Below are 24,649 nucleotides of genomic sequence, written 5' to 3' on the forward strand. Positions count from 1 at the left end.
CCTTCCCATTTATCCTTGTAGAATTCTTTGTAAAGAAACAGGGGCTTTGATGTGAATAGCCAAAAGATAGTGGATGGGAAAAGTCATGGGGATATCTGAAAAGTGGGCAAGGATGCAAATGGCACATGTAAATGATGTTCAAGTGTGCAAAACCCCTACTTAGCCACTCGCATGGATACTACAGGCAGGGTCTCCTCAAGAGCCTGCACTGAAACTTTATAATTGAGACTTCCTGTTGGATCCTCCAACCTGGAACGATTTATTTTACTACTTTTAATTTATTTTCTTTTCCACCTTGAATGAGATTGATTTCTATCCTGAATAGTCTTGTGCTTTCTGGAGCTAAAAGGGGGCCTTCCCACCATGGCACAGTAACCATATCAGTGGAGAGGAGATGACCATTCATATTAGGGTCCTCCTTAGGTTGACTAGTAATTTGGTCCAGGTGGAATGAGGTACTCTTTCTGATGTGCTGCCTGCCTAGTTGAAAAAGGCCACCTAGCAGACTGGATACAGGCAATAAGTTCCCTATTGCCCTCCAGACAGATTACACATTACCTGCTTAAAGGAGGGCAAGCAATATTGTTGTCTTCAATGGGGAATTGTAAAAATATGGAAGGAGAAATATCAGATAATTGGTTTTATATTTTTTCTTTAGAAACAGATGATTATTTAGGAAATTGCAAAGAAAGTGATACACAATCTTTGCTGCACAAATTACACCAAAATAACATATTCCAAGAATGAAATCAGTGACCTTTCTGCAGAAAAGAAAATATTTTATCGTTAACTGCATGCTAATAAATTTGTACCAGATGAATCCTCCCACATGTATTTTCAGTGTTGGTGCCTGGGCTCCAAGTGGGGTGTCTTAAGCCCAACACCAATTCTGCAGAACCCAACCCACAAATACTTTGCGGATCGTGTTTCCTTTGTTGGCTCATGTGTGAGATCTAGAATAAAGATTTGCTCAAAAGGTCTCACAGTGGGCACTTTGGCACCAAGTGTACAATACTACATTTCATTTAGCCCAGCAGGCCTAAATGAATACTTACTGTCAGGTGTCAAAGAACTCCACCCCAAAGAAGCTGATCACGCATTTCTACTTGGACTTCTCACCAACATGGGTTTTATATAATCAGAGTTTGCATTGTTTGCCCAAAGCCCCCACAGCCTGATTCAGAGTTTAACCTTTAAAGTACTTATATTAGCTAAAGTAAGGTTGAAGACTCGTATCACTTTTATTCACCTTTTTTGTATGCTTTTGTGGTTTTTGTTTGCTGTTTTCGGAGAAAAGCAACATGGTGGAACAGAAAGCATCAAGATTTGCAATCACACTAACTTGGGTTTGAATCATGACTTTACTATTTAATAGCTGTATGACCTTGAGCAATTACTTATCTTCTCTGAACCTCAATTTTTTCATCTATTAAAGGGAATATTTGCCTCTCAGGACTGTTGAAAGAATTAGCTCTAGTTCTGTATATTTCTTGGCACATTCAGAGCAGATGATCAATAAATGGTAGCTGCAGCTGCTATGATTAAAGCTGTTCTACAGCCAGAAAGACAGGGGGTTTACATAAACTCAAGCCTCTTTCTCATGGCTGCAAGAAACCGCAGACGCTCCTGGACTTGTATGAGAAAATGTAATTAAGACAAAAACTTTATTTTCATTTCAGCCATTCTTCAGATCTCTCAAAATCCTGATGAATCCTTTCCTTAGGATTATAAATAGGAACCAAAAAGGCAAACGCACATTTTATGCTAACACCAAACTTAAAACCTTAAATTCTAGGTTCATGAAATGTTCCTTATCTTTTACCGAATTTTTGATGCCAAAGGGAGTGACAAGATGCTATGTATACATCCCTAGAAAGGAAGTGTTTTGTGGGGAAAGAGGATGGAATAGTGGACAGATTTTGGACTGAACACTGAGTTTTAAATTGTGGTTCCAACAATATCACTTAACAGCTGTCTGACCCTTGACACACTGTTTCACAGCAATGAGCTTCTGTTTCTCTCCTGCCCTGCCTACCATATGGAGCTATTTTGAAAATTAAGAGAAATAAAGGATATAATGCTACTTCTGGAAACTGAAGTCCAACAGAAAAATGAGATGCTATTTTGCACAATTTTTTAATTCACAGGCTCCAGTGTTGTGTGAACCTTGATTTTATTCCTGGTTCCATTCCTTACTAATACTGTGACCATGGGAACATTATAGAATCTGTCTAAGCCGATTTCTGTATTTAAATTGGCATTTCAGTGTTTACCATATAGGATTATTAGGATCAAATGAAATACTTATGCTTGGGACACATTGTAAGTACTCAATAAATGGTGGATATGTTGTTGTTGTTGATGATGCTTTTAGCACTTGACCCAAGGGCAGAATGCCCTGGCCAAAGTTAGGAGTTGGAAAGAAGTTTAGGACCAATATGGGATCCTGACATTCAGTTGAAATCAGTTGATCTTTTTTCAGTGTCTCTATATAGACAGTGCAGAATTTTTAAATGTCAGTATGTGCTACTTATTATAATTGGAGTAGGGAGGGGGACAATGATAATGATGATGAGGAGGAGGAGGATAGATAAAGCTTGTTGTATATTCTTATGTGCCAGGCACTGTACTAAGTACTTTACAGAAATTAATCCATCTTATTCTCACATCAGTCCTATGAGATAGGAACTGTTGATATTATCAATCTTACTCTTTAGGTGAGGAAACTGGGACACAGAGAGGTTAAGTAACTTGCTCAAGTCCTAAGCTAATAATGATCAGAGTTGGGACGTTTACTCAGAAGTCTGATTCTAGAACTCATGCTTTGTCTACTATGAATGAGAGAAAAGACGTATATAAATGTTGTACAAAACTTTATCACATTATGTAAAAATATAGAAAATATGTTCAAAATCAGGGGGAAGTTCCAGCAGACTTCAGATATTTATGCAGCAATGAAGATGTGCTCAGCTGTGACTTCAGAGGCCATGCTTCTAGCCACTATATCATACCATCTCCCTATTTGGCAAAATCTTATTGAAAGAGTGTGAAATAGAGAAAATAAGCCAACAAATTCACCATGCCATACCCTTTAATCATCTTGCTATGTGTTAAAAATAATAATAAACCTACATGTTTACAATAATAATATATTAAATCTGTATTTCTATAGTCAATTGGGAGGCATTATGATTAAACCTAGAGTTGTTGACAGGTCATCACTCACCAGCTCTGTTTGTCTTTCAGCAACCACTAAATATTGACGCATAGACACTTTAGTCCACCCCCTTAACTTCACAAATGGGGTCATTAAAACTTAACAAGTTTCAATAAATTGTCCAAGATGAGATAGCTAGTTAGTGGCAGAGCTGGAACTAGAGCACATTACGTAAACCCAAGTCCCATATTTTCCAAGTTTAATTCAACAAATATTTACTGAGCAATAATAATTATATTGTGAGGCAATGACAAGGAGGGTGTGAGTTTACAAATAAAAGATGGTCCTTGCTCTTGAGAAGCTTATAATCTAGTAGGAAAGGCAAACATGCCCACATATAATTATAAAACTCACTATAATGGAATGACTTCAATAGCAGGGAAGATCCCACATGCTATCACTGTATGTCTCCCTTTCATCACTCAGCACACTTGTTTATTCAAGGATTTCTGCCCTGCTAAACTGTTAGCTATAGTTCGCTAATTTAGCCCTAGCATAGTTCCTGGTACAGCATAGGAGCTCAATAAATATTTATTGAACAAAGTGAAAAGACACAAGAGCAAAATAATGTGGAATCACAGAGGAGGGAATGATTAATTAAATGTGAATTTGAAATGTACAGACCAAAGCAAAACCAATTAGGTAAAACTTTACTGAAATGTCAAGTCTCTAAGGAGAGGAGATCATTGAGCTGGAAGAGGGCCTGTCATTTCTATTAATCCATACCCCTGCCTTTAGGCCAATCCACAGATAAATTACCTCTGACAAGTCAGAATCTGGTTTATTTTTAACTGAGAAGTTTTGTGTTTTTTTAAACCTTTTGATACATTTAGAAAATATCTATTACAAATCATTCATCAGAAAAATAAAAGCATGTAAAACTTAGACCAAAGAAAGACTGATTCCAGTTTATCGTTCTTTCTCAATTCTGAGTGTCACAGCCCCCAAAACCTAGCTTCAAGGGGATCTCAGTGGTATGTGTCAGAATGTCCCACAGTCAGAGGAAGGTCCATTTTATATTTGTTCCAGTTTGATTCTGTGCATAGCATCATTCAACCTGACTCTTGTGTTTTATCTTTTCTGAGATTTATTTCCTCAGTTTGTGACTGCTTCCTCCCTCCTTTGCTTTCTCCTTTTTGCCCTTCCTTCCTTCCTTCCTCTTCCTTTCTTCCTCAGTTCCTTCCTCCCTTCCTTCTTCCTCCCCTTCCTCTCTCTCTCTCTTTTTCAGTCATGAGTCAATACCATAATATTAATTTTGCACATTTAATTTTTCATACATTTCCTCTCTCATGAAACTCAGCACAGGGGATGGCACATGCCTGTGCCCTGCCTAGGAACTCCACACTCTCCCACACTACTCTGCCTGCTCCTAGAAACCAGGAAAGAGTCAGTGGAGCATCTAGCATTGGAAGAATGAGACCAGCACTTGGAAATAACACACTCAGAATGTTACACATGTTAGACTCCCAAGAATCTGATCAAGAGCCAAGATTTCCCCCCACCAATTTAAATCAATATACTTTATTTAAATTGACTTTCAAGTTTATTAAGGCTTGGACAAGAGCACATTGTTGTCCTATATGCAATAAGCTCAGTGATAAGTGCTGTAGTTACTGTATTAAGAACTAAAGAAGGTAAAGACAAGAGTATAAAAAATAACTATGAGTACAAAAATATGTTAATGGAAACACACTACAAAAAGATGTAATTTGTGACATTGATGACAAAGTGTGGGAGAGAAGTAAAAATGTAGAGTATTTATATACACTTGAAGTTAAATTGTTATCAGCTTATCAGGTTAAAATAGATTGTTATAACTGTAAGATATTTTATGTAAGCCACATGGTAACCACAGGGAAAATACCTATAGAAGATACACTAAAGAAAATGGAAAGGAATCAAATCATGTCACTACAAAAAGCAAAAAAAATCAATGAAACACAAAGGGAGATAGCAAGAGTAGAAAAGAGGTACAAGAAAGCTACAAGACAGACAGAAAACAATTAACAAAATGACAATAGTTAGTCCTTCCCTATCAATAATTACTTTAAATGTAAATGGGTTAAACTTCACAGTCCAAAGACATAGAGTGGCTGAAAAAAAAAAGATTAAACTACGCACTGTCTATAAGAGAGTCACTTTAGACTTAAGGACACATATGGGCTGAAAGTAAAAGGATGGAAAAAGATATTCCAGGCAAATGGTAACCAAAAGCAAGCAGGGGTAACCATACTTATATCAGATAAAATAGACTAAGTCAGAAACTGTCAAGAGAGACATTATATATTCATAAAAGGGTTAATTCACCAAGAAGATACAACAATTATAAATATATATGCAACATCAGAGCATCCAAATACAAATCTTCCTTGACTTATAGTGGAATTAAAATATGTTGAAAATGTCATCAGCCAAAAATGCATTTAATATACCTGACCTACCAAACATCATGGCTTAGCCTAGCCTACCTTAAACATGCTGAGAACATTTAGCCTACAGTTGGACAAAATCATCTAACACAAAGCCTATTTTATAACAAAGTGTGGAATATCTCATGTGATTTATTGAATACTGTACTGAACGTGAAAAACAGAATGGTTGATTGGGTACAGAATGTTTGTAAGTGTATTAGTTATTTACCCTTGTGATCACATGACTGACTGGGAGCTGTGGAATGCTCCTGTTGCCAAGTATCATACTGCATATCACTAGCCTGTGAAAAGATCAAAAATCAAAATTTGAAGTACAGTTCCTACTAATGTGTATCACCTTCACATTATAGTAAAGTAGAAAAATTATAAATTGAACCATCGCAAGTCAGAGATAGTCTGTATATGAAGCAAACATCGACAGAACTGAAGGGAGAAATGAACAGCAACACAATACTAGAGGATTTCAACACCCCACTTTCAACAACAGATAGAACACCCAGACAGAAGATCAATAAGGAAACAGAGGAGTCAAACAATACTACAGTTCAGAAGAACCTAACAAACTTATACAGAGCATTCCACCCGATAGCAGCAGGATACACATTCTTCTCAAGTGTTCAAGGAACATTCTACAGGGTAGATCACATGTTAGGTTACAAAATAAGGCTTAGCAGTTTTAAGAAGATGGAAATCATACCAAGTATATTTCCAACCACATGGAATGAAACTAAAAATCAGTGGCAGAAGGAAAACCAGAAAATTCACAAATATTTGGAAATTAAACAACACATTCTTGAACAATCAGTGGGTCAAAGAACAAAGCAAATGAGAAATTGAAAAATATCTTGAGAAACAAAAACAAAACACAACATACCAAAACTTGTGGAATGAGGCAAATGCAGTACTAAGAGGGTAGTTTATAGTGGTAAATGACTATACTTAAATAAGAGAAAAGGTCTGAAATAAACAACCTAACTTTTCACCTCAAGGAACTAGAAAAAGAAGAACAAACTAAATCCAAAGTTAGCAGAAGGAAGAAAATAGTTAAGATTAGGACAGAAGTAAATGAAGTAAAGAATAGAGAAACAACAGAAAAAACCAACACAATTAAGAGCTACTTTTAAAAAGATGAACAAAATTGACAAACCTTTAGCTACATTAACTAAGGAAAAAAGAAAACACTCGAATAAAATAAAGAATGAAAGAGGAGAGTTACATTTGATGCCACAGAAATTATAAGTATTGGGACTACTATATACAATTACATACCAAGTTGGGTAACTTAGAAGAAATGGGTAAATTCTTAGAATTTACCTACAAAGGCCTACAACCTACAAAGACTGAATCATGAAGAAATAAAAAAATCTGAACAGAGCTATAAAGAGTAAGGAGATTAAATCAATAATCAAAAACCTTCCAAAATGAAAAAGCTCAGGACCAGATGGCTTCACTGGTGAAATCTACCAAACATTTAACAGGAAAAAAAATGCCAATCCTTCTCAAACTCTTCCAAAAAATTGAAAATTCAGAAATACTTCTCATGAGCCCACATTAATATGATACCAAAGCCAGAAAAAGACACAACAAAAAAAACTTCAGGCCAATATTCCTAATGAATGAATGCAAAATCCTTCACAAAATAGCAAACTGAATTCAACAACACATTAAAAAGATCACACGCTGTGTCCAAGTGTGATTTATCCTTGGGATGCAAAGATGGTTCAACATATGAAAAACAATCAATGTGATCACATTAGCAGAACAAAGGATAAACATCAGTGATCATCTCAACAGATGCAGAGAGACACTGACAAATCTCAACATTCTTTCATGATAAAAAAACTCAACAGGGTTTCCCTGGTGGCGCAGTGGTTGAGAGTCTGCCTGCCTATGCAGGCAGACGCGGGTTCGTGCCCCGGTCCGGGTAGATCCCACATGCCGTGGAGCGGCTGGGCCTGTGAGCCATGGCCGCTGAACCTGTGCGTCCAGAGCCTGTGCTCCACAACAGGAAAGGCCACAGCGGTGAGACGCCCGCGTACCACAAAAAAAAAAAACAAACAAAAAAAACCCCCTCAACAAACTAGGAGTAGAGAGAAATGACTTTAACCTAATAAAGGTCATAGATGAAAGGCCTATAGCTAACATCATACTCAATGGTGAAAAACTGAAAACTTTTCTTTAGGATCAGGAACAAGATAAAGATGCCCACTGTCACCATTTCTATTCAATGTTGTATTGCAAGTTCTAACCAGAGCAATTAGTCAAGGAAAACAAATAAATGTCTTACATATCAGAAACGGAGAAGTAAAATTATCTCTGTTCACAGAATACATTATTTCATGTTTAAAAAGCCCTAAAGATTCCACACATACATGCACACACAAAAATACTGTTAGAACTAATAAATGAATTCAGCAAAGTTGCAGTATGCAAAATCAATGTACAAAAATTAGTTGTCTTTCTACATACTAACAATAAACAATTTCAACAGAAAATTAAGAAAACAAACTCGTTTACAATAACAACAAGAAGAATAAAATAGGAATAAACTTAACCAAGGGAGTGAAAGACCTGTACACTGTAAACTACAAAACATTGATGAAAGACATGAAAAAAAGACACAAATGTTCAAAGATTGGAAGACAACATTTTAAAATATACGACTCAAAGCAATCTACAGATTCAGTGCGATCCCTGCAAATGTCCCAATGGCATTCTTTACAGAAATAGAAAAAAAAAAAATCCTAAACTTCTTGTGGAAACACGAAACACTCTGGATAGATAAAACAATTTTGAGAAGGGAAGATGAAGCTCACATCTGTTAGTATGACCAATATCAAAAACAATGACAACAACAAGAACAAAACCTAGAAAATGTTTTAGTGAGAATGTGGAGAAAATTGGAGTCCTGTGCACTGTTGATGTTAAGTGGGAATGTAAAATGGCTCAGCTGCTGAGGAAAACAGTATGGAGGTTCCTCAAAAAATTAAAAATAAAAGTACCGTATGATCCAGCAACCCTACTTCTGGGTATTTATCCAGATGAATTGAAATTGGGATCTTAAAGAGAGATTTGCACTCTTGTGTTCACTGAGGCATTATTCACATTAGCCAAGAGGTGGAAGCAGCCTAATTCTCCACTGACGGATTAATAGGTAAAGAAAATATGGTATATACGTACAGTGGAATATTATTCAGCCATAGAAAGAGGAAATCCAGTCATGTGCTATAATATGGATGAAACTTGAGGACATTATATGAAATAAGCTAGTCACAGAAAGACAAATACTTCATGATTCCATTTATACTGTATGAGGTATGCAAAAGTAGTGAAATTCATAAAAGCAGGAAGTAGAGTGGTGGTTGGCAGGGGCTGGGAGGAGGGAAATGAAGAGTCACTGTGCAATGGGAATAGAATTTTAGTCATGCAAGATGGAACAGTTCTAGAGGTCTGCTGTACAACATTGTGCTTTGTAGTTAACAATATTGTGCTGTACACTCAAACCTTCATTTAGAGGGTAGATCTAATATTATGTATTTTTTAACCACAATTTTTTAAAAGGAACTAAAGAGGATGACTATTATGGATAATAATGCTGTTTAATTTTTTAACTTTCCAACTTGGTGGAGAGGAAGAGGAGATGTCATCGTGCCTTTCTGCTCCCTAATACATACTTGTAACATACTGTGGAATCAGTACACCTTTTGTACTATCATTTTAAGAGGAATGTGACTTTGGTGGCTGGAGTTTGGGGTTCTCTCCCTGATTTACCACTGCCTGGCTTCTGACTTGGGTAACCACTCCCCATTTTGTACCGTCTAGCTATAAAGGGAGAACAGCCTGAAAACACTTGAGAGAAAAACACAGCTGTCAGGAAGAGCAGCTTTTATGAATGAAGATCTGGCTAAAATAAACAGAAGCCATTTCTGTGTTTTAGTATTATAAGACCACTAGCAAATTTCTTCAAAAAGATAAATTCCTACACTTACACCACTCAGCCACTGAAATGTTTTACATAATGACCTTAAGAACACATTGCTATTTTGTGTTTAAATTCAAAATGCTTATTTGTTCATTTTACACTAAGATGCAGAACATAGACCCAGATACCTATGTTGTAATAACCACTGAAGAACAATTTTATCTTCTTTCTTGCTTAATTTATTTTAATAAACACTAAACGCCTTTTGTCCTTGGTTCAGAGGATGCAAATGCAAAAAAAAGAGCCATCTCCCTTCCCTAATGGCTGTTACTTACATTCTGTTTGAGGAGAATGGCACAAAACAAGTAATAGTGCAATTCTTGTTTTAATTGCAGTTGTCCTAAGTATTATAATAGAGGAGCACAGGTGCTAAATGAGTGTTTAATGGGAGCATGACTTAACCTGTTCTGGAAGGGGGTGGGGCAGTGTCCAGGGAATGCTCTCTGAAAAGGTGACATTTGAGCTGAGCTCTGGAATGCAGGGAGGACTCCAGAATTTCTGAATAGAAGAGGCTTTGGGATGGCAATCTGGTAGGAAGTAAGCTCTGGTAGACTTGTTTTGGAGCTGTGTTTCACAATGAGCCCACTCTTTTTAGATTGTATTGTGTGTTTCCTTGAGATGGCTTTTGGGAGATTGTATCCTGATGCACCCTACAGAAGGGTGAGTAGGAAGGAATTACGTGGAGGTGTGAAGAGGGAAAGAGAACACGATAGTTGGAGGGTTAAACAAGGGAATGAGGGATGGGTGAGACTGGGGAGAGCAGTAGAGGCTGGGTCGCACAGGGCAGGATTAAGGACCATGCAAGCCACTTTAAAGATTGTATTCTCTGTGGGGATAAAGATTCCCAGAAGGGCTTCCTTGGTGGCCCAGTGGTTGAGAGTCCGCCTGCCGATGCAGGGGACACGGGTTCGTGCCCCGGTCCGGGAAGATCCCACATGCCGCGGAGCGGCTGGGCCCGTGAGCCATGGCCGCTGGGCCTGCGCGTCCGGAGCCTGTGCTCCGCAACGGGAGAGGCCACAACAGTGAGAGGTCCAAGTACCGCAAAAAAAAAAAAAAAAAAAAAGATTCCCAGAAAATGAGACTTTATTGACAGTTATCAAGCAGCGTAGAACGTAATCAGATTCCCACTTTAGAAGAAGTCACTCTGGCCACTACCTGAGCATGAATTGGAGTAAAGGTGGTGCCAGAGGCCAGTTACAAAGTTGTTTCACAAGTTTTACAGAGAAGTGAATGGTAGCTTAGACTAGGATGGTCATCATGGTGATGGAGAGGAATAGACAAAAGTAGAAGATACTTACACAGACAAATACTGTAGAGTATAACTGAATATGCCAGGTGGACCTGGAAAGATTCACAGGAGACGTGACATTACTTTAATCTGGAAGGCTGAGAACAACTTTCTTGTAATACTGTGGTTCATCATTTAGGTTAAAATGTTAAAATATGTAAATTATAAATGATTATTACCTTTTATCAATATTCCTTTCAGATTCTCTAAGAAATGTCATATAACCTGTGTTCTTATTTCTCTAATAGTGTTACAAAGTTGGTTAGAATAGAATAAATATGCATTTCCTGAAAACCATTTGACAATTTGGCCTTTTCAATTCAGATTAATCTCCTCCCCACCAGCATCCACCCAAATCCAAGTATATTAGTGAGAATTTTGGACCTTAAAAATTTTTTTTCTACTCCCTATTAAATCCTCTGTCCAAGTTAGATCTCTATAGCAATAGGGATGTGTCCTTGCACACTGTTAATTCATGCTTACTTTTGCCTCATAAAATTTATGATTAAACTGGTATAAGTATTTTGGAAATAATTTTAGAACCTAAATTACCTTAACTATTCTGGGTTCTCTCTTATTTTAGAAGGTAATTGTGCTTAGTTCTGGAGATTGCCTAGGCTGAAGGTTTTAGATGTAGAAGAATATTAATTTGTTAGCATTTGTAATATCTCTAGTCTTTGCGGTCACAGGAATTCACTGTACATACTTTTCAAATCAAGAGAAATTGTGTCTAATACTTTATACCATTTTATGATTATTTATCACATTACTTGTGGCTGCTAAAGGGCTTCTCTGCTACCCAGCCATCCTTTAGCAAGCACTTAGCTCTTCTTTCGTAATTAATATTTTCATTTCTCATATGCATAGAGTGCCTGAAGGAATTTTATCTGGAAAAGAATCTGCATAGTGTTTTAGTGCAGTACAATTTATTTAGCAATTCATCTTTGCTATTTATTTTTTATTAAACAAATCAAGCCAGGATTTTCATTTTAAGCCCTTGCTTTAAAATGGGATTATATGAAATCATGTGTGTGAAACTTTTGAAAATGGTAAAGCACTATAGAATTTAAAGAATCTTTTGTTCAATAAAAACAAATTTTAAATAAAATAAAATAGACAAAAACCTTCTAGTGGTTGTTCTTTGGAGACACTACCAGGTCAAAGAGAGGTCAGTAAGATGTATCTCATCTAGGCATTGCTCTGTGCACCATATGCCCATGTTAAATCACAATGATAAGTAAGATGTGGACTTGTGCACCACTAATTCTCATTTTGCCAGACTTTCATGTCATCCTATGGTCATTACAGTTGACCAGTTACAGTTGATCGAATTGAATTATCTTTAATTAGTAGGTCTGTTTCATAGTACAGTGGGCTAGCTGGACATATTTATCTGTTTTAAGTGGTCTGTCCACAGACTTGGAAAGCCAAACGTCATTTTTGAAAAGAAAAAAATAACTGGGGGGGAGGGGGAGAGAGGAGGCTAGAATTATTTTATACATGTTAAAGGGAAAGTACAATTTCAATAGTTTTGAAGTACGTTTAATGAAAGTTTGCTGTGGTCTTTAAGATCTTTGAAGGAAAGTCACATTAGTTAGGCAATATGTAATATTTATTTTTCTATATAGAAATGACATGCAAAGGTTATTAAAACAGCAATTCTCTTGTCTTTGTGATGGGAAGAGATAGCTGATTCCAAAGAACTCATTCATAACAGATTTAGGTCCCTATGAAGATTTATAGTATCTTTGAGTAGAGCCCAGCCAGGAAATTTTCTGTCTTGCTGCAAGCTGCACACACCATTACAAAATTATAACAAATTCACATTGACTCCTGCACAGATTGATTCTTATACTTGAGAGGCAAATGGATGAGAACAGGGCATGTATTCCCTGAAGATTCAATGGGCCTCTGAGCAGTGAAATCTGCCTGAAAAACTGGAGAAGCATCTATGGTTAGATAAGATTGGAGAGAGCCAAACTTATCACTTCCTTACATTCTCATTTGTAGGGTGGTGGATTGCCATCTCACATCAAGTCCCATTGTACAGCCATGCATCATGGTGATGCCAGATAAATATGAAGTTCTTTAGGGCTTTATTTGACCCAGAAGGTCATTCAGCCATTATCCCTTGATTCAGCATAAAAAAATGAGGAGGGGGGAGGAGGGAGGGAGGAAGAGGAAGAAGAAGAGAAAAAGAAAGGGAGATAATTTTCTGCTCCTTTTCTCACTGCATATCACATGATGATCTATTTGCCTCAATTTTATGTTTGTAGGTATTGATAGTGATTCCTTGTTCCTCTTTCAGAAAGAAATACCATTAATGCCATTGTTATACCTACCCAACAGTTCAAGTCTTCACGTTTTTGTGGCAAATTTCCTTAATATCTCAAAATCAACACTAAAACCAACCTTAAAAAATAGTTTGTTTCTGGAGCACTGCTGAATCAAATCTTATTTTCAAAAAGTGCTAGTCAACTCTGTCATTCTTCTACTCTTTCCTTCTATTAGACATCCACCCAAGCATCTATTCAGCCATCCAAAAATGTATTTATCATAAGCCTGCTATGATGTGCTGGGCAGGCAGTGGGCTAGGAGCTTGGGAAAAAATAGTCAATAATAGACCCAGGCCTGCCCTTTGAACTGACACATATGGCTCATTATTATTTAGCAAAGGTGTTTTGAATGCTTACTGTGCCAGGCAAGGTACTTATATCAACCCCTTGCACAGAATTTGTGAAAGGTCTCTTTCATGCAGATACACGAAAAGAGAAAATCCTGCTCCTTCCTTTCAGGACTTTTATATATAACAATGATTTATCCAGGGAGTCCTAGTGTTGAAATGTAGAATATGTTGTAACCATGGCTTTTGAAACAAGAACCTTGTCAACTCAGATAGAAATGAGGTCTACACTGCCCCAGCACCTGGTTAGTCCACTGTGAAAGTGGGTCTGATGGCACCTGATGGTCTATAAATAGAATAAGTATATCGTGGGATTATATCACACTTGTTTGTTGCTGCATAGATGACAGTTTGCTTCCCAATCAAACCAAAATTATTTCCTTAGGGATATGTGATAGAGATAGGCATTTTGGCAATAGATATGGAAAGTTTCAAACAGAATAAAAATTCTAAGTGCTGTAGCAATTAGCCTTTCCCTTTCCTGAAAATACTATGCATGGCTTCTGCAAACATACTAAAATTTAAAATTTAAAACAATCATGTCCTCTTTGGAAGGCAATTGCTTTAAATTGGATAGATTTCACTCATTTTTTAGTGAAAGAATTTGAAAATTCTGTCTTTGGAAACCAAAATACTGGATGGCAGAATTAGATGTCTTTCACTTTAAAATGCAGACTCTGTGGTGAATGTATTTGTTGTGGTAAAGTATTTGAAAGGAAATCCTCAGAATAATTTGGGGTAAGGAAAAACACTGTGTTAAAATAAGCCAACCCATCAGTTTGGAACTTTGGAAATTGCTTTACTTTTGAATCAGAAAGAATTAATAATTGTTCATAGCATAAATAATATATGTTTGGACTATAATATATAATCATGTTCTAAAACAAACTTCCAAATTTTAAAGCACTCTGGTATAATGCTGTGATCTAAGGATTTTTCTGAATGAATCAATGTTCTTTAGAGTTAATACTGATGCTCTTATTTAGTTACCTCATGATTTGGTCTGTGTCTTGGCAGACCTCTCTCTAAATAAGTGATTCCTGTAAATGTTGGAAATTGTTTCACAGGTTAACTTCCCCATCATTTTACATTGCTTATGCTATATTGTTTCAGCCTAGATATATTCTTTCTGGAAAGAAGGGTCCTGCTAGTCTGATAAGAAGCTCTCTTTCCTGAGGTCTGTATTTTGCGTGGGGATCAGCTAGAGAGGGAAAAGCCAGAATGCCAAATTGCAAAGAGTATGCTTTGCTGTGGGGCTCCATCCAAAAAGGGTTAGTAACAGTGTACAGTCTTGTAGCCCAGCTGTGTGGAGCATTGATTGCTTCTGCCTAGAGCAGGGATACTGTCAAGTTGCTCTGTGAGTTGAGTCATCTATTGACAAAGAGCTACCAGCCCGCAGATAATGCTGTGCGGAGCTGCTCCCACGATGCACTGCTATAGCAGCTGTCAAAGATACTGAGGGAACCACGGGACAAAAAAAAAAAAAAAAAAAAAAAAGACTTTTACAACTGCCTGGAAGAAAGGGGTGTGAGGGAGGAGACATTCCTGTGCAGAGCTGACCAAAGGCAAGAGTAGGCATCAGTGCAGTATGAATGCATACCTCACCAAGCAACACAGCTGCAGCCGGGGGTCCGATGGGATGGATGCCGGCAGGAGCGCACCCACACTGATCAGGGATGCCCACTGCGCTTGTGGCTGGCAGAGGAGTCCTCAGGGGCTCGGGTACAGTTCTCAGACTATGCCCTCCTCGGGACCTGGGGGCCCAGCTTCAAACAGGACCAAGCTGGTCACCTTGTGGGACAGTGTGCGGAAAAGCTCCCACAAGACGAGCACCAAAGGCAAAGAGACTTGTGGGGAGCACTGTGCCTGCCCACATGGCTGGTTCAGCCCAGCACAGGTGAGCCTTTTCCTTGTGACTTTCCCGTGAGTATTGGAAGAAACTGAGAGCACGCTGGGGAAGGCTAGCACGGTTTGGAAACTTTGCTGAGTCCTCCTTGCTGACTGGGTTCGCCTGTTTGGTAAATGGTAGGCCAAGAAATCCTGTAATTTTCACAGGTGTTTGTGGGCTCACACCTCTGTGTGGCCTGTGAAAGTCAAGGGATGCTGTGCTCAGTTTCTTTCAGTGACTTTTCCCCAAATTCAACTTCTCTAGTCCTCAGATGATTTTACTATTCTGCATCATGGACTTTAGCAGCACTTTTACTTCTAATCATTGTTAACTTTTTCTATTCTGCCTAGCCTAGGGTTTTGTCTTGTTTTTAAGGAAGAAAGAGAAAATGAACTTTAATCAGATACTTGCCATCTCTTTAAAGGTAAAAAAACATTTATTTCTTCAGCTATGGAAAGCAGCGATTTAAAGTATCCTATTCTATCTTTACTCTTACAATGCTGTATACCTTTTCAGTGATGGAGAAGAAAATGTGTTTGTACTAAATAATTCATTTTATAAACAAAAGGAATACAATTGGAAGCAAGCTAGAGGACAATTACACTCAGAATAAAATAATGAAACATTTCATTTATTCATAGAAGCAGTAAGGTTATTTATATTAAAAAGTATAACTCGTATTCCTCTGTAACATATTTCTGAAGCAGATGTGCAGAGTCCCTTAATTTGATTCCTAGCTTTTCTTGCCCCAAACTACTAGCATTGTACCAGAAATGAAATTGGCTCATTTTTTTTCCTGTCTCCATCCAGAAGAGGGAAAACAACTTCCTGTAAATGTTATAAAATATAAATAAAAGACACCTGTAATCATTGTCATAAATATAGAACTCTGTTCATAAAAATTCACTGAAAAGAGAAAGATCTGTGTTTGCAGAAAAAAATCCTCTCTTGATTTTAATATGATTTTAGCATAATTAAGAAGTGGGTATTGATCATGAGTAAAATGTTATGATCTGAGAGGTATAGAGAACATTCCAATTTTAATATTAGTTTTTTTAAGTACTTGTAAGTATATATCACTAGATCTTAATGATACATATACATAGCCTTATATATGGCTTTTGATGCATTAATATCATGCATTTCAGCATCTTGATTTAAATCAAGAATATATTGTCATTTTAGAATTAAACTAGTTCACCTTGAAATGGAGCCTGATGTTTGGAAACTCAGTTATTTTTTAAAGTTAACATGAATTCCAAACTGAATAAACAGTCAACAATTATGAAGTCCCTATTCTTTAACAAACACATGTGTTTAAATGTCTTTAGCCTATATCTCTTCATTGATTATGTTAAATTCTCAAGGCTTACATAGGCAGAGAAGGCAAACACATCTAGCTTATGGATTTTGCACAGAGTAGAATATGCAAACATGCTTTGTTTTTACAATTCTTTTTATCTAAGATGTAATAAACTTTTCATCATTGCTCAAACCAAAATCTCTAATACTATATTATAATAACTATGCTCAAAAAATCTCGGTACATTTTTCATCAACCAAGGGAAACTTTTCCCTTCCTTGGTGTTTAACAAAGTCAGCCTCCTACTTGCTTTAATTTATAGCCATTTAATGCTTTAAAGATTGAAATAGACTCTGCACTGATAATTAAAGATCCAGTGACATATGAGAAGGCAATGAAATGAGGCAGCCACCATCTCCCATTATTCTTTTGTATATACATTTCTCTACATTTTTCTCTCTTATTCACATGTACTTTATTACTTGCTAAGAACAGTTACTCCCCAAATAATGGAGAACCAATACCATATCTTTTAGGATCTTCAGTGTTGTGACACTCTTCTATCAACTGACTCTTCCACCCTTTTATCATCTTAGTCCTAAAAATGTGCTATACTAGATTGATCAATCTCTCTTCATTCCACTCCCGTGCCCTTTTAAATATATTATGTTGAATATTTTTAATGTGTCTGTATATGCACATGTGCATATATATATTTAAATATCTATATTAATATAGAGATATATATTCAAATATCTCTATATTAATATAGAGATATATATTTAAATATCTACTTGCATGTATTAACATATTTTCATGTGTATATAATTATACATATATATACATGCATATACATATACACATATAAAAATTAAAGTTCTATATTATTCTTTTCTCTCCTAGAAATTACTAGCTGTTCTTACAATGTTTTTTCTCTCTATAAAGTATATTGCCTTTACTTCTGATAGGTACTCGAAAATGCTGCTCTATGTATATATATATCTGTATTCATTTACATATACATCTATAAAATATGTCTAATATTTGAAATATACAGATGTGTATGTACTATATGCCCATGTAAACTATCACAGAAACAAGAGTGTGTGTGTATGAATATGTGTCCATTAAAACTAAGTCTGTTTTGAGAATTTTTGGATACCATTTTTATCCCTTAAATTAACTAAAGATATCCTGTGAAATATTGTAAAATAAAAGATTGAGGCTAATGATAGTAAACATTAGACTCCTTGATAAAGCAGAAAGAAGGAAAGTGCATGTTTTAGAGTTGCCTAGGGACCCATATGTGGTACAGAACGTGCCTGAGGGCTATTAAATGTCTGGGAGCTGGGATCTTGCCCTTGGAGATAGTTGCTGTGTTACGTGAAAATCAGCAGTGTGATTTCCGGCTGCTATAATACAGGGCCACGGTAATGACTTGAGTTCCTCCCAAGGCTCTTTGCCAAACTCCTGTTATTTGGGGGTGCTGTGTACCAACAGGACTTTGTCATTATGTTATTCCTCAGCAGGAATAAAAAACAGCTCCTGTCCCTTCTCAAATAAGTTTTCATTCCATTTAGATCTGTAGAATTAATATAACCATAATAATAGGTAAGAAAATGGAAAATTATAGTGTCCAGAAGTGAGTTCTAGACTGCACATCCAAGATAATAATATCGGCCTTGGGGAAAAAAAAAAAAAAAAAAATGTCCATCGCTGCTTATGCGGCATTTCTGCCCAGTGCAGACTGGTCTGGGGAGGCAGCACAGACAGTGAAGACTCGGAGCCCAGGGTTCTATGCATTTGTTCTTCATTCATTCATTCATTCTTCATTTCTTTATTCAACTATCATTTTCTGAGTACCCACTATGTGCCACTCTGTCAGGCCCTGTGGATATAATAGGAAACAAAATAGATACCACCTCTACCATTATGGAGCTTATGACCTACAATAGTATACAATACTTAGCAAATATATCATTATATACACAGAATAATAGCATCATAAATCAAAATTTGGAAGTGAAACAAAGTTCCACAGAGTGCTGCAAATTCCATAGTAAATGTGTATTCAGTATACAAAGGGACCACAAAAGAGAAAGACAAAACTATCCTTTTTTTTTTTTTTTTAAGAAAAGATACTGTATCTCTTTATGCCTACATTTCCTGTTTTGTAAAATTAGGATAAAAAATAGTACTTAACTCATAGGATTATGGTGAGGAATGATTAACATAATACATATAAAGCAGTTAGCACAGTGCTTACATATAGTAGAGACTCAATAAATATTTGTGGAATGAATGAATGAATGAATCATAAATCCACAATAAAAGTTGGCTTCTGTTAACCTGTTCCTTAATTCACTATAACTGTTTTTCTGGGAAGAGAAGAGAGGTGAATTAGTGAAGACTTCGTAGAGGTAGTGATACTTGGATGGAACTTAATTGAATCTTGAAAAAATGTGTGTTTATCAAGTTGGCAAAGAGAGATAGGCTTTGGGGGCAAAAATAACAAAAACAGAAACACATGTAACACCCTGGCGTCTGTGTAGAACTGCTCTTAGTTCTGTCTGCCCATGGAGAGATGGGTGGGGGATTGGTCACAGAAGGCCTGGTGGGCCTTGTTGAGGACTCTGCTGAGTCAGCAGCATTGAGCCACTGTAGGATTCGAGAGTTCTGCCACACTCTGTGTTAGGCTTCATGTTTAAGGAACCCTTCTAGGCCTCAGTTTCTCTGTTTCTAAGACAACTGATTTTCCTAAATGAACCTCTGTATCCTTTCCAAAACTAATATTCTGTGGCTCTGTCACCTGACATCCATTAATGAATGAGACACACTTTGGAAAGGATTTATGCTTTAGAGCCAGATAATCCAAAGTTTGAACTTACTAGCTCTGTGTGATCTCACTTGCTTAACCTCTTTAAGACTCATCTGCCCCTCTGTAAAACTTAGAATGTTACAATCATGTTGCAGAAAAGTGTAATAAGAATTGAAAGTACCCTATCTAAAGAGCCAAGCATGGCACTTAGAACACACAGGAATTGTTCAATTTAAAAAATGGTATTTATGATGACTAGTGATATCCAAATTATGTTTGTTAACCTGAAGAACATATTACCCATCAAATTAATTATCAGTATTGTGGTCCTTCATTAGAGTTTCTAGTTTGTCCACTGAATTTTCTGATGCCTTGCTTATAGTGATGAAGGTTAGGCCAGGCAACTGTTCAGAAACACTTGACACAGTACCATGTGATGATAGGGTATCAATTTGTCCTTCAGCATTCTCAGGGGTTTACAATGGTGTACACTAAGGAAAAAAAATCATGTAAAATAGACTTGTATTGATAAACTAGCATTTTCATAAACTTTCATTCAGAGGTGGGTGATGTTAGATTTTCTCAGTACATAGTGCTAGAAAAACTACATTTGAAGTATTTAGCCAAACTCTGTAAATCTTCCCTAACAGTCCCTCTACAGCTCCTCCAGAAATAGCAGTTTACAGGAACTTGAGTGCAGAGGATTTTTCAGTCCAAGAAGTAGGGTTGCCCTAAGCTGAAATCTCAGGCTCAGCTTTTGTCTGGTTAGAAAGATCTTACAGTTTGTTTTAACTCTGTGGCTGCTTCTACTGATTCCTTCCATAGAGGGTCCCTTACTAAGGAAGAATAAGACTTTTTAGTCGCTGGAAAACACCAGCAGCCTCCAGGCAAGGGAAACATAAGAGAATAAGAGGTATCACAGAAGGAATAAAAGCAGAGCATGCCTTGGGCAGATCTGAAGCCAGTCAGTCAACACTCCTGGCACCCCTGCTTCTGGATGCTGACATCAGCAGAGCCTTCTTTCTAGGACAGGGCAGGAGAGACAAAGTACAGAGGGTGGAAAAGAAAAGAGCAAAGGTGACAGTATTTATCGAATACTCTCAACACCCACAATGTGTAAAGCCCTGTGCTAGGGTCTTTACATTAATCATTACTTGGAATTCTTCCAACAACAGTAAAAGAGTGATTATATAATTCCCATTTTTCAGATATGGCAGTTGAGGCTAAGAGTAACTTGCTCACGAGGGCACAACTGATAAAGGCAGAACTAGTTTCAAATAAAGTTCTATCGGACTCCTTACCCTTTCCACCACATCTTACAGAAAGGCCTGTTTGAGGTACCCTGGAAGGGAGAATACCCTCAGAGACCTCTTTAATTCTTTAATTTAACAGGAAATTTCCTAAAGGAATTGGAGTGTTTTACATGGTTGGGAGGACTGACACCTCCTAGCAGAAACCCAGATTTCCCCATTCTACTTTGTTTTCTGGTCTCAGGAACCCTGAGTTGGTTGAGCCCTTAAAGAGCCCTTTACTCTGTGATCGAGGTTAAGAACTATGCTGATCTGAAGCAGTGGAGTAGATTCCCACAGCACCGATAACTAGAATAAGATACTTGCTCTTAGAAAGACCCCATCATCTGTAGTTATTTGCAAATTGGATTTAATCTTGCAACATTTATGGTAAGGAATCAGGAGCCATGTATTTTAAACTTAATATAAGTACAAAATAAAAGTACATGTAGAGTTTGTCTTTCGTAAGTCCAAGAACATCATCTCACATTGCTGAATGAATGTGAATCTCGTACGCATTGTCTACCTACCTATGCATCTATTATGCCAAGAATCAAATACCTCCCTTTAATACCACCATCTCCATTGGCCATCTTCTTCGTTTTGGGGTTTTCTTTTTGATATTGTTTGATCTGTTACAAATGTAACATCACCTGATTTTATTCTCCATTCTCTACTTTCATTCCTTTAATTTCCCAAAGGCATATATATATATATATATATATATATATATATATATATATAGAGAGAGAGAGAGAGAGAGAGAGAGAGAGAGATTTTATAATTATGTCAGAGCTGGATGGGAATTTAGAGGTCATCTAGCGTATTTTCCAAAGGAGAACCTGAAGCCTAGAAAAGTTAAAAAGACTTGCTCAAGGTCATTCAGTTTGTGGCAGAATTGGCCAGTGTCTTTGAACTCAGAATTCTTTTTACTGTTTCAGGCAGCTTTCCCTCTCTTACCCTTATGTGCTCCTCTTCACGAAGCGTAATTACTGAAAAGAAAATTATTAAGCGTGCAATTTGTTGATAAGGCAGTGTTGGGCATTATACAAAAAATTACGTAAACCTAATTTCTACATTCTTATAATTCAGACCAGCAGTCCCCAAGGAGATAAGGAGAGAGATGAGCCATTAGAAATCATTTTACAAACACATGGAGGGACTTATGTATTGATGATGACTGGGAGGTGATACTGGCATTAGGAGAAGGGGGCCAGGGATGCTAAATGCACTATAATGTGCAGAGCAGTCCTGAACAATAAAGAATGACCCCATTAACTGCACAGGTTTTAACATTTCACTTCATATTCATGAAGGTTTTTTTATTTTTGATTTTCTAAACCTAAAATCAAATTCAGTTTTATAAACAAAGTATTTTCTGCAAGGATTTAATAATCATTTAATATTCTAGAAATGTAACTCCTATGTAAATCAAGGGATCATTGTACTTTGTTCTGTTAGGAATTTTATCAGGAGTTGGTTCCCAGTTTGGAAAATCCCTATCTTGAGCAATATTGCTGCTCCTGGTATTTATGTCATCGATACACCTCTCCTGTATCAGTTTACATTTGTAAATGTCACCTGCAAATGTGTAATTGAAGAGACTTGAGGCCCTTTTAATAGACATAGAGCCAAACATTTTACATTGGTAGCAGCACTTGAAATACAAATAGTTCACCAAATTTCAATAAGATTGTTTTTAAAAATATTTTATTTGATTGCCATACCTTATATTTATTTTTAAAATGTTATCACACTATAAGAAATCTATTTTATGAAAATTATGTGAAATTATTTATTTTAGAGTTTTCTGTTGTTTTCAGTATTACTCTGATATTGTTCCAAAGGTCATCTATACTCAGTTTCCCTGTAGGCTCTTAGGTGGCTGGGGTTCTCTAGTCCTCATTTTTAATTAAAGGACAGAGTCCCAAGATCTGTTGAAGCGCTAGAAGTCAAATCAAATGTCTATCTTTACATGAGGGGTAATTCCGAATAGGGATAGAGAGGTGATGATGATGATAGATAGATAGATAGATAGATAGATAGATAAACTTCCTCACCGGTCTGCCCCATATAAAGCAGGGAATTCTTTTGACACTAAGTTATAAGTAATTATTTTGACACTAAGTTATAAGTTTATTTGCAAAAATATGACACTTTTACTTTCTCCACTTTATCAGCAATCTTGTTAGATTATATTTCAACTAAAGTATTTCCTATGCTCTCTTATTATATACAAATGAACCATTATCACTTCTTCCAACACTAATTTTCATATGTGTCTACTCTTCATATGTCTACTCTTTCACTTTTCCTGTGTTTCTTGCAGATATGATATCTGGTCTCTTTATTCCATTTAAATCTAAATTTATTCATTATAAGTACACGTAAGCCTGTGACTACTTTATTACATCTTCTAGTATAGTTGGACTCACAGATTGCCATATTGAAACATACTATCTTAACATAAAGTACTTTCTTTTTATTTCTTCTTTTACTTCAGTTAAGGCATTATTTTAAAATGTGTAGGTAGTTGTATTATCCATGAATTTCATTTCAGATGGAGAAAAGAGGGTATTACAAAATATGTATTATAAAATGGAAAGGCTGGGTAGAATTGAGAACACTGGTTAGACATTTGAAATTGTTAAGTGTATTGTTATGTGTGCATATTTAGCTTGCCTTCTAACTAGACCAGGAGTCAGCAAAGTATAGACTACAGGTCAAATCCAACTTGCTACCTGTTTTTGTATAGCCTCTGAGCCAAGAATTTTAAAAAATATTTTTAATCATTGAAGAAAATAAGAATAATAAAATTGAATATAATTTTGTGAAAAATTATATGAAATCCCAATTATACTATTTATAAAGAAAGCTTTATTGGAGCACAGCCATGCTCATTTGCTTACACATTATCTATGGCTATTTTGGTACTGCAATTGCAAAGTTAAGTAGTTGTAATACAGACCGTAGGGCCAGAGAGTCCTAAAACATTTTCTATCTGGCTCTTTATAGAAGAAGTTTGCCAACCTCTGCACTAGACTCTCAGCTTTCTATTTCCTTCTGATGGAATGTCCCATTCTGTGTAACAAAGCCTATATGTTACTTAAAGTCTGGTTTAAGCACCCTCCTCTCTAATCCTTTCCAGTCCGTTTTAGCTTCTAAAGCCTCTACTTAATGTGGTGTCCCGCACAGTTAGCACATTACCTGGCATTGTGGTTAGTTGTTTCCTTCTCAGTCTCCTAATTAGAGAGTGAAAGATTCCTCATATGCCTAACTCATAGTCACCGGCTGTCCATTCATCTCTTTGTGACAATTTTGTAGTATCACTATTAAGTTCTGTTTTTGGACCCTGAATTCTTAGCTGCATTGGTGGCTGTGGAGAGGAAAAACTATGTCTTGTCTACCTTTATGTCTAGCTGGGCACCATGCACAATTCACCTATCACATTGTATCACAGTTATGAATAAGTATCTATCTGCTTCTCTGAGCTGAATTCAATTAGAGCACAATCTGTTTATTTACCCTTGTTTTCCCAGTAACCCAGCATGTAGCAATCAGTTAACTAAGTGTTGTTGATTTCTGAATGAATATTAGCACGGGACCTTGTACGTAAAGGTACTTAAGTTTCGAATTTGATTTATTATTATTATTATTCATTATACAAGTGCCTTAAGATCAAGAGTGACATCTTCTGTCCTTAAAGTAACTCTATTTAATAACAAACAGATTGTAATAAAAAGTTGTTA

At 36.5% G+C, this 24,649-nt stretch overlaps 1 protein-coding gene across 34 annotated transcripts in view; it reads left to right on the top strand.

Moving 5' to 3' along the window:
- The window catches only part of DLG2 (discs large MAGUK scaffold protein 2), a 2,077,851-nt gene that overhangs the window by 1,247,863 nt on the left and 805,339 nt on the right, over positions 1-24,649 (top strand). For 2 of the 34 annotated variants that reach the window (XM_067038363.1, XM_059070578.2), the window contains exon 1: positions 15,008-15,499. The exons of 31 other annotated variants lie outside the window; for them this stretch is intronic. In XM_067038363.1, coding sequence (XP_066894464.1) covers positions 15,191-15,499 — 309 coding nt within the window. In that variant the 5' untranslated portion in view covers positions 15,008-15,190. Of the gene's footprint in view, positions 1-14,999; positions 15,500-24,649 lie in introns of those variants that run through there. One more of the 34 variants, XM_059070576.2, reaches the window with a different exon arrangement.

Source organism: Kogia breviceps, chromosome 7 (genome assembly GCF_026419965.1).
Source record: "Kogia breviceps isolate mKogBre1 chromosome 7, mKogBre1 haplotype 1, whole genome shotgun sequence".
NCBI lineage: Eukaryota > Metazoa > Chordata > Mammalia > Artiodactyla > Physeteridae > Kogia > Kogia breviceps.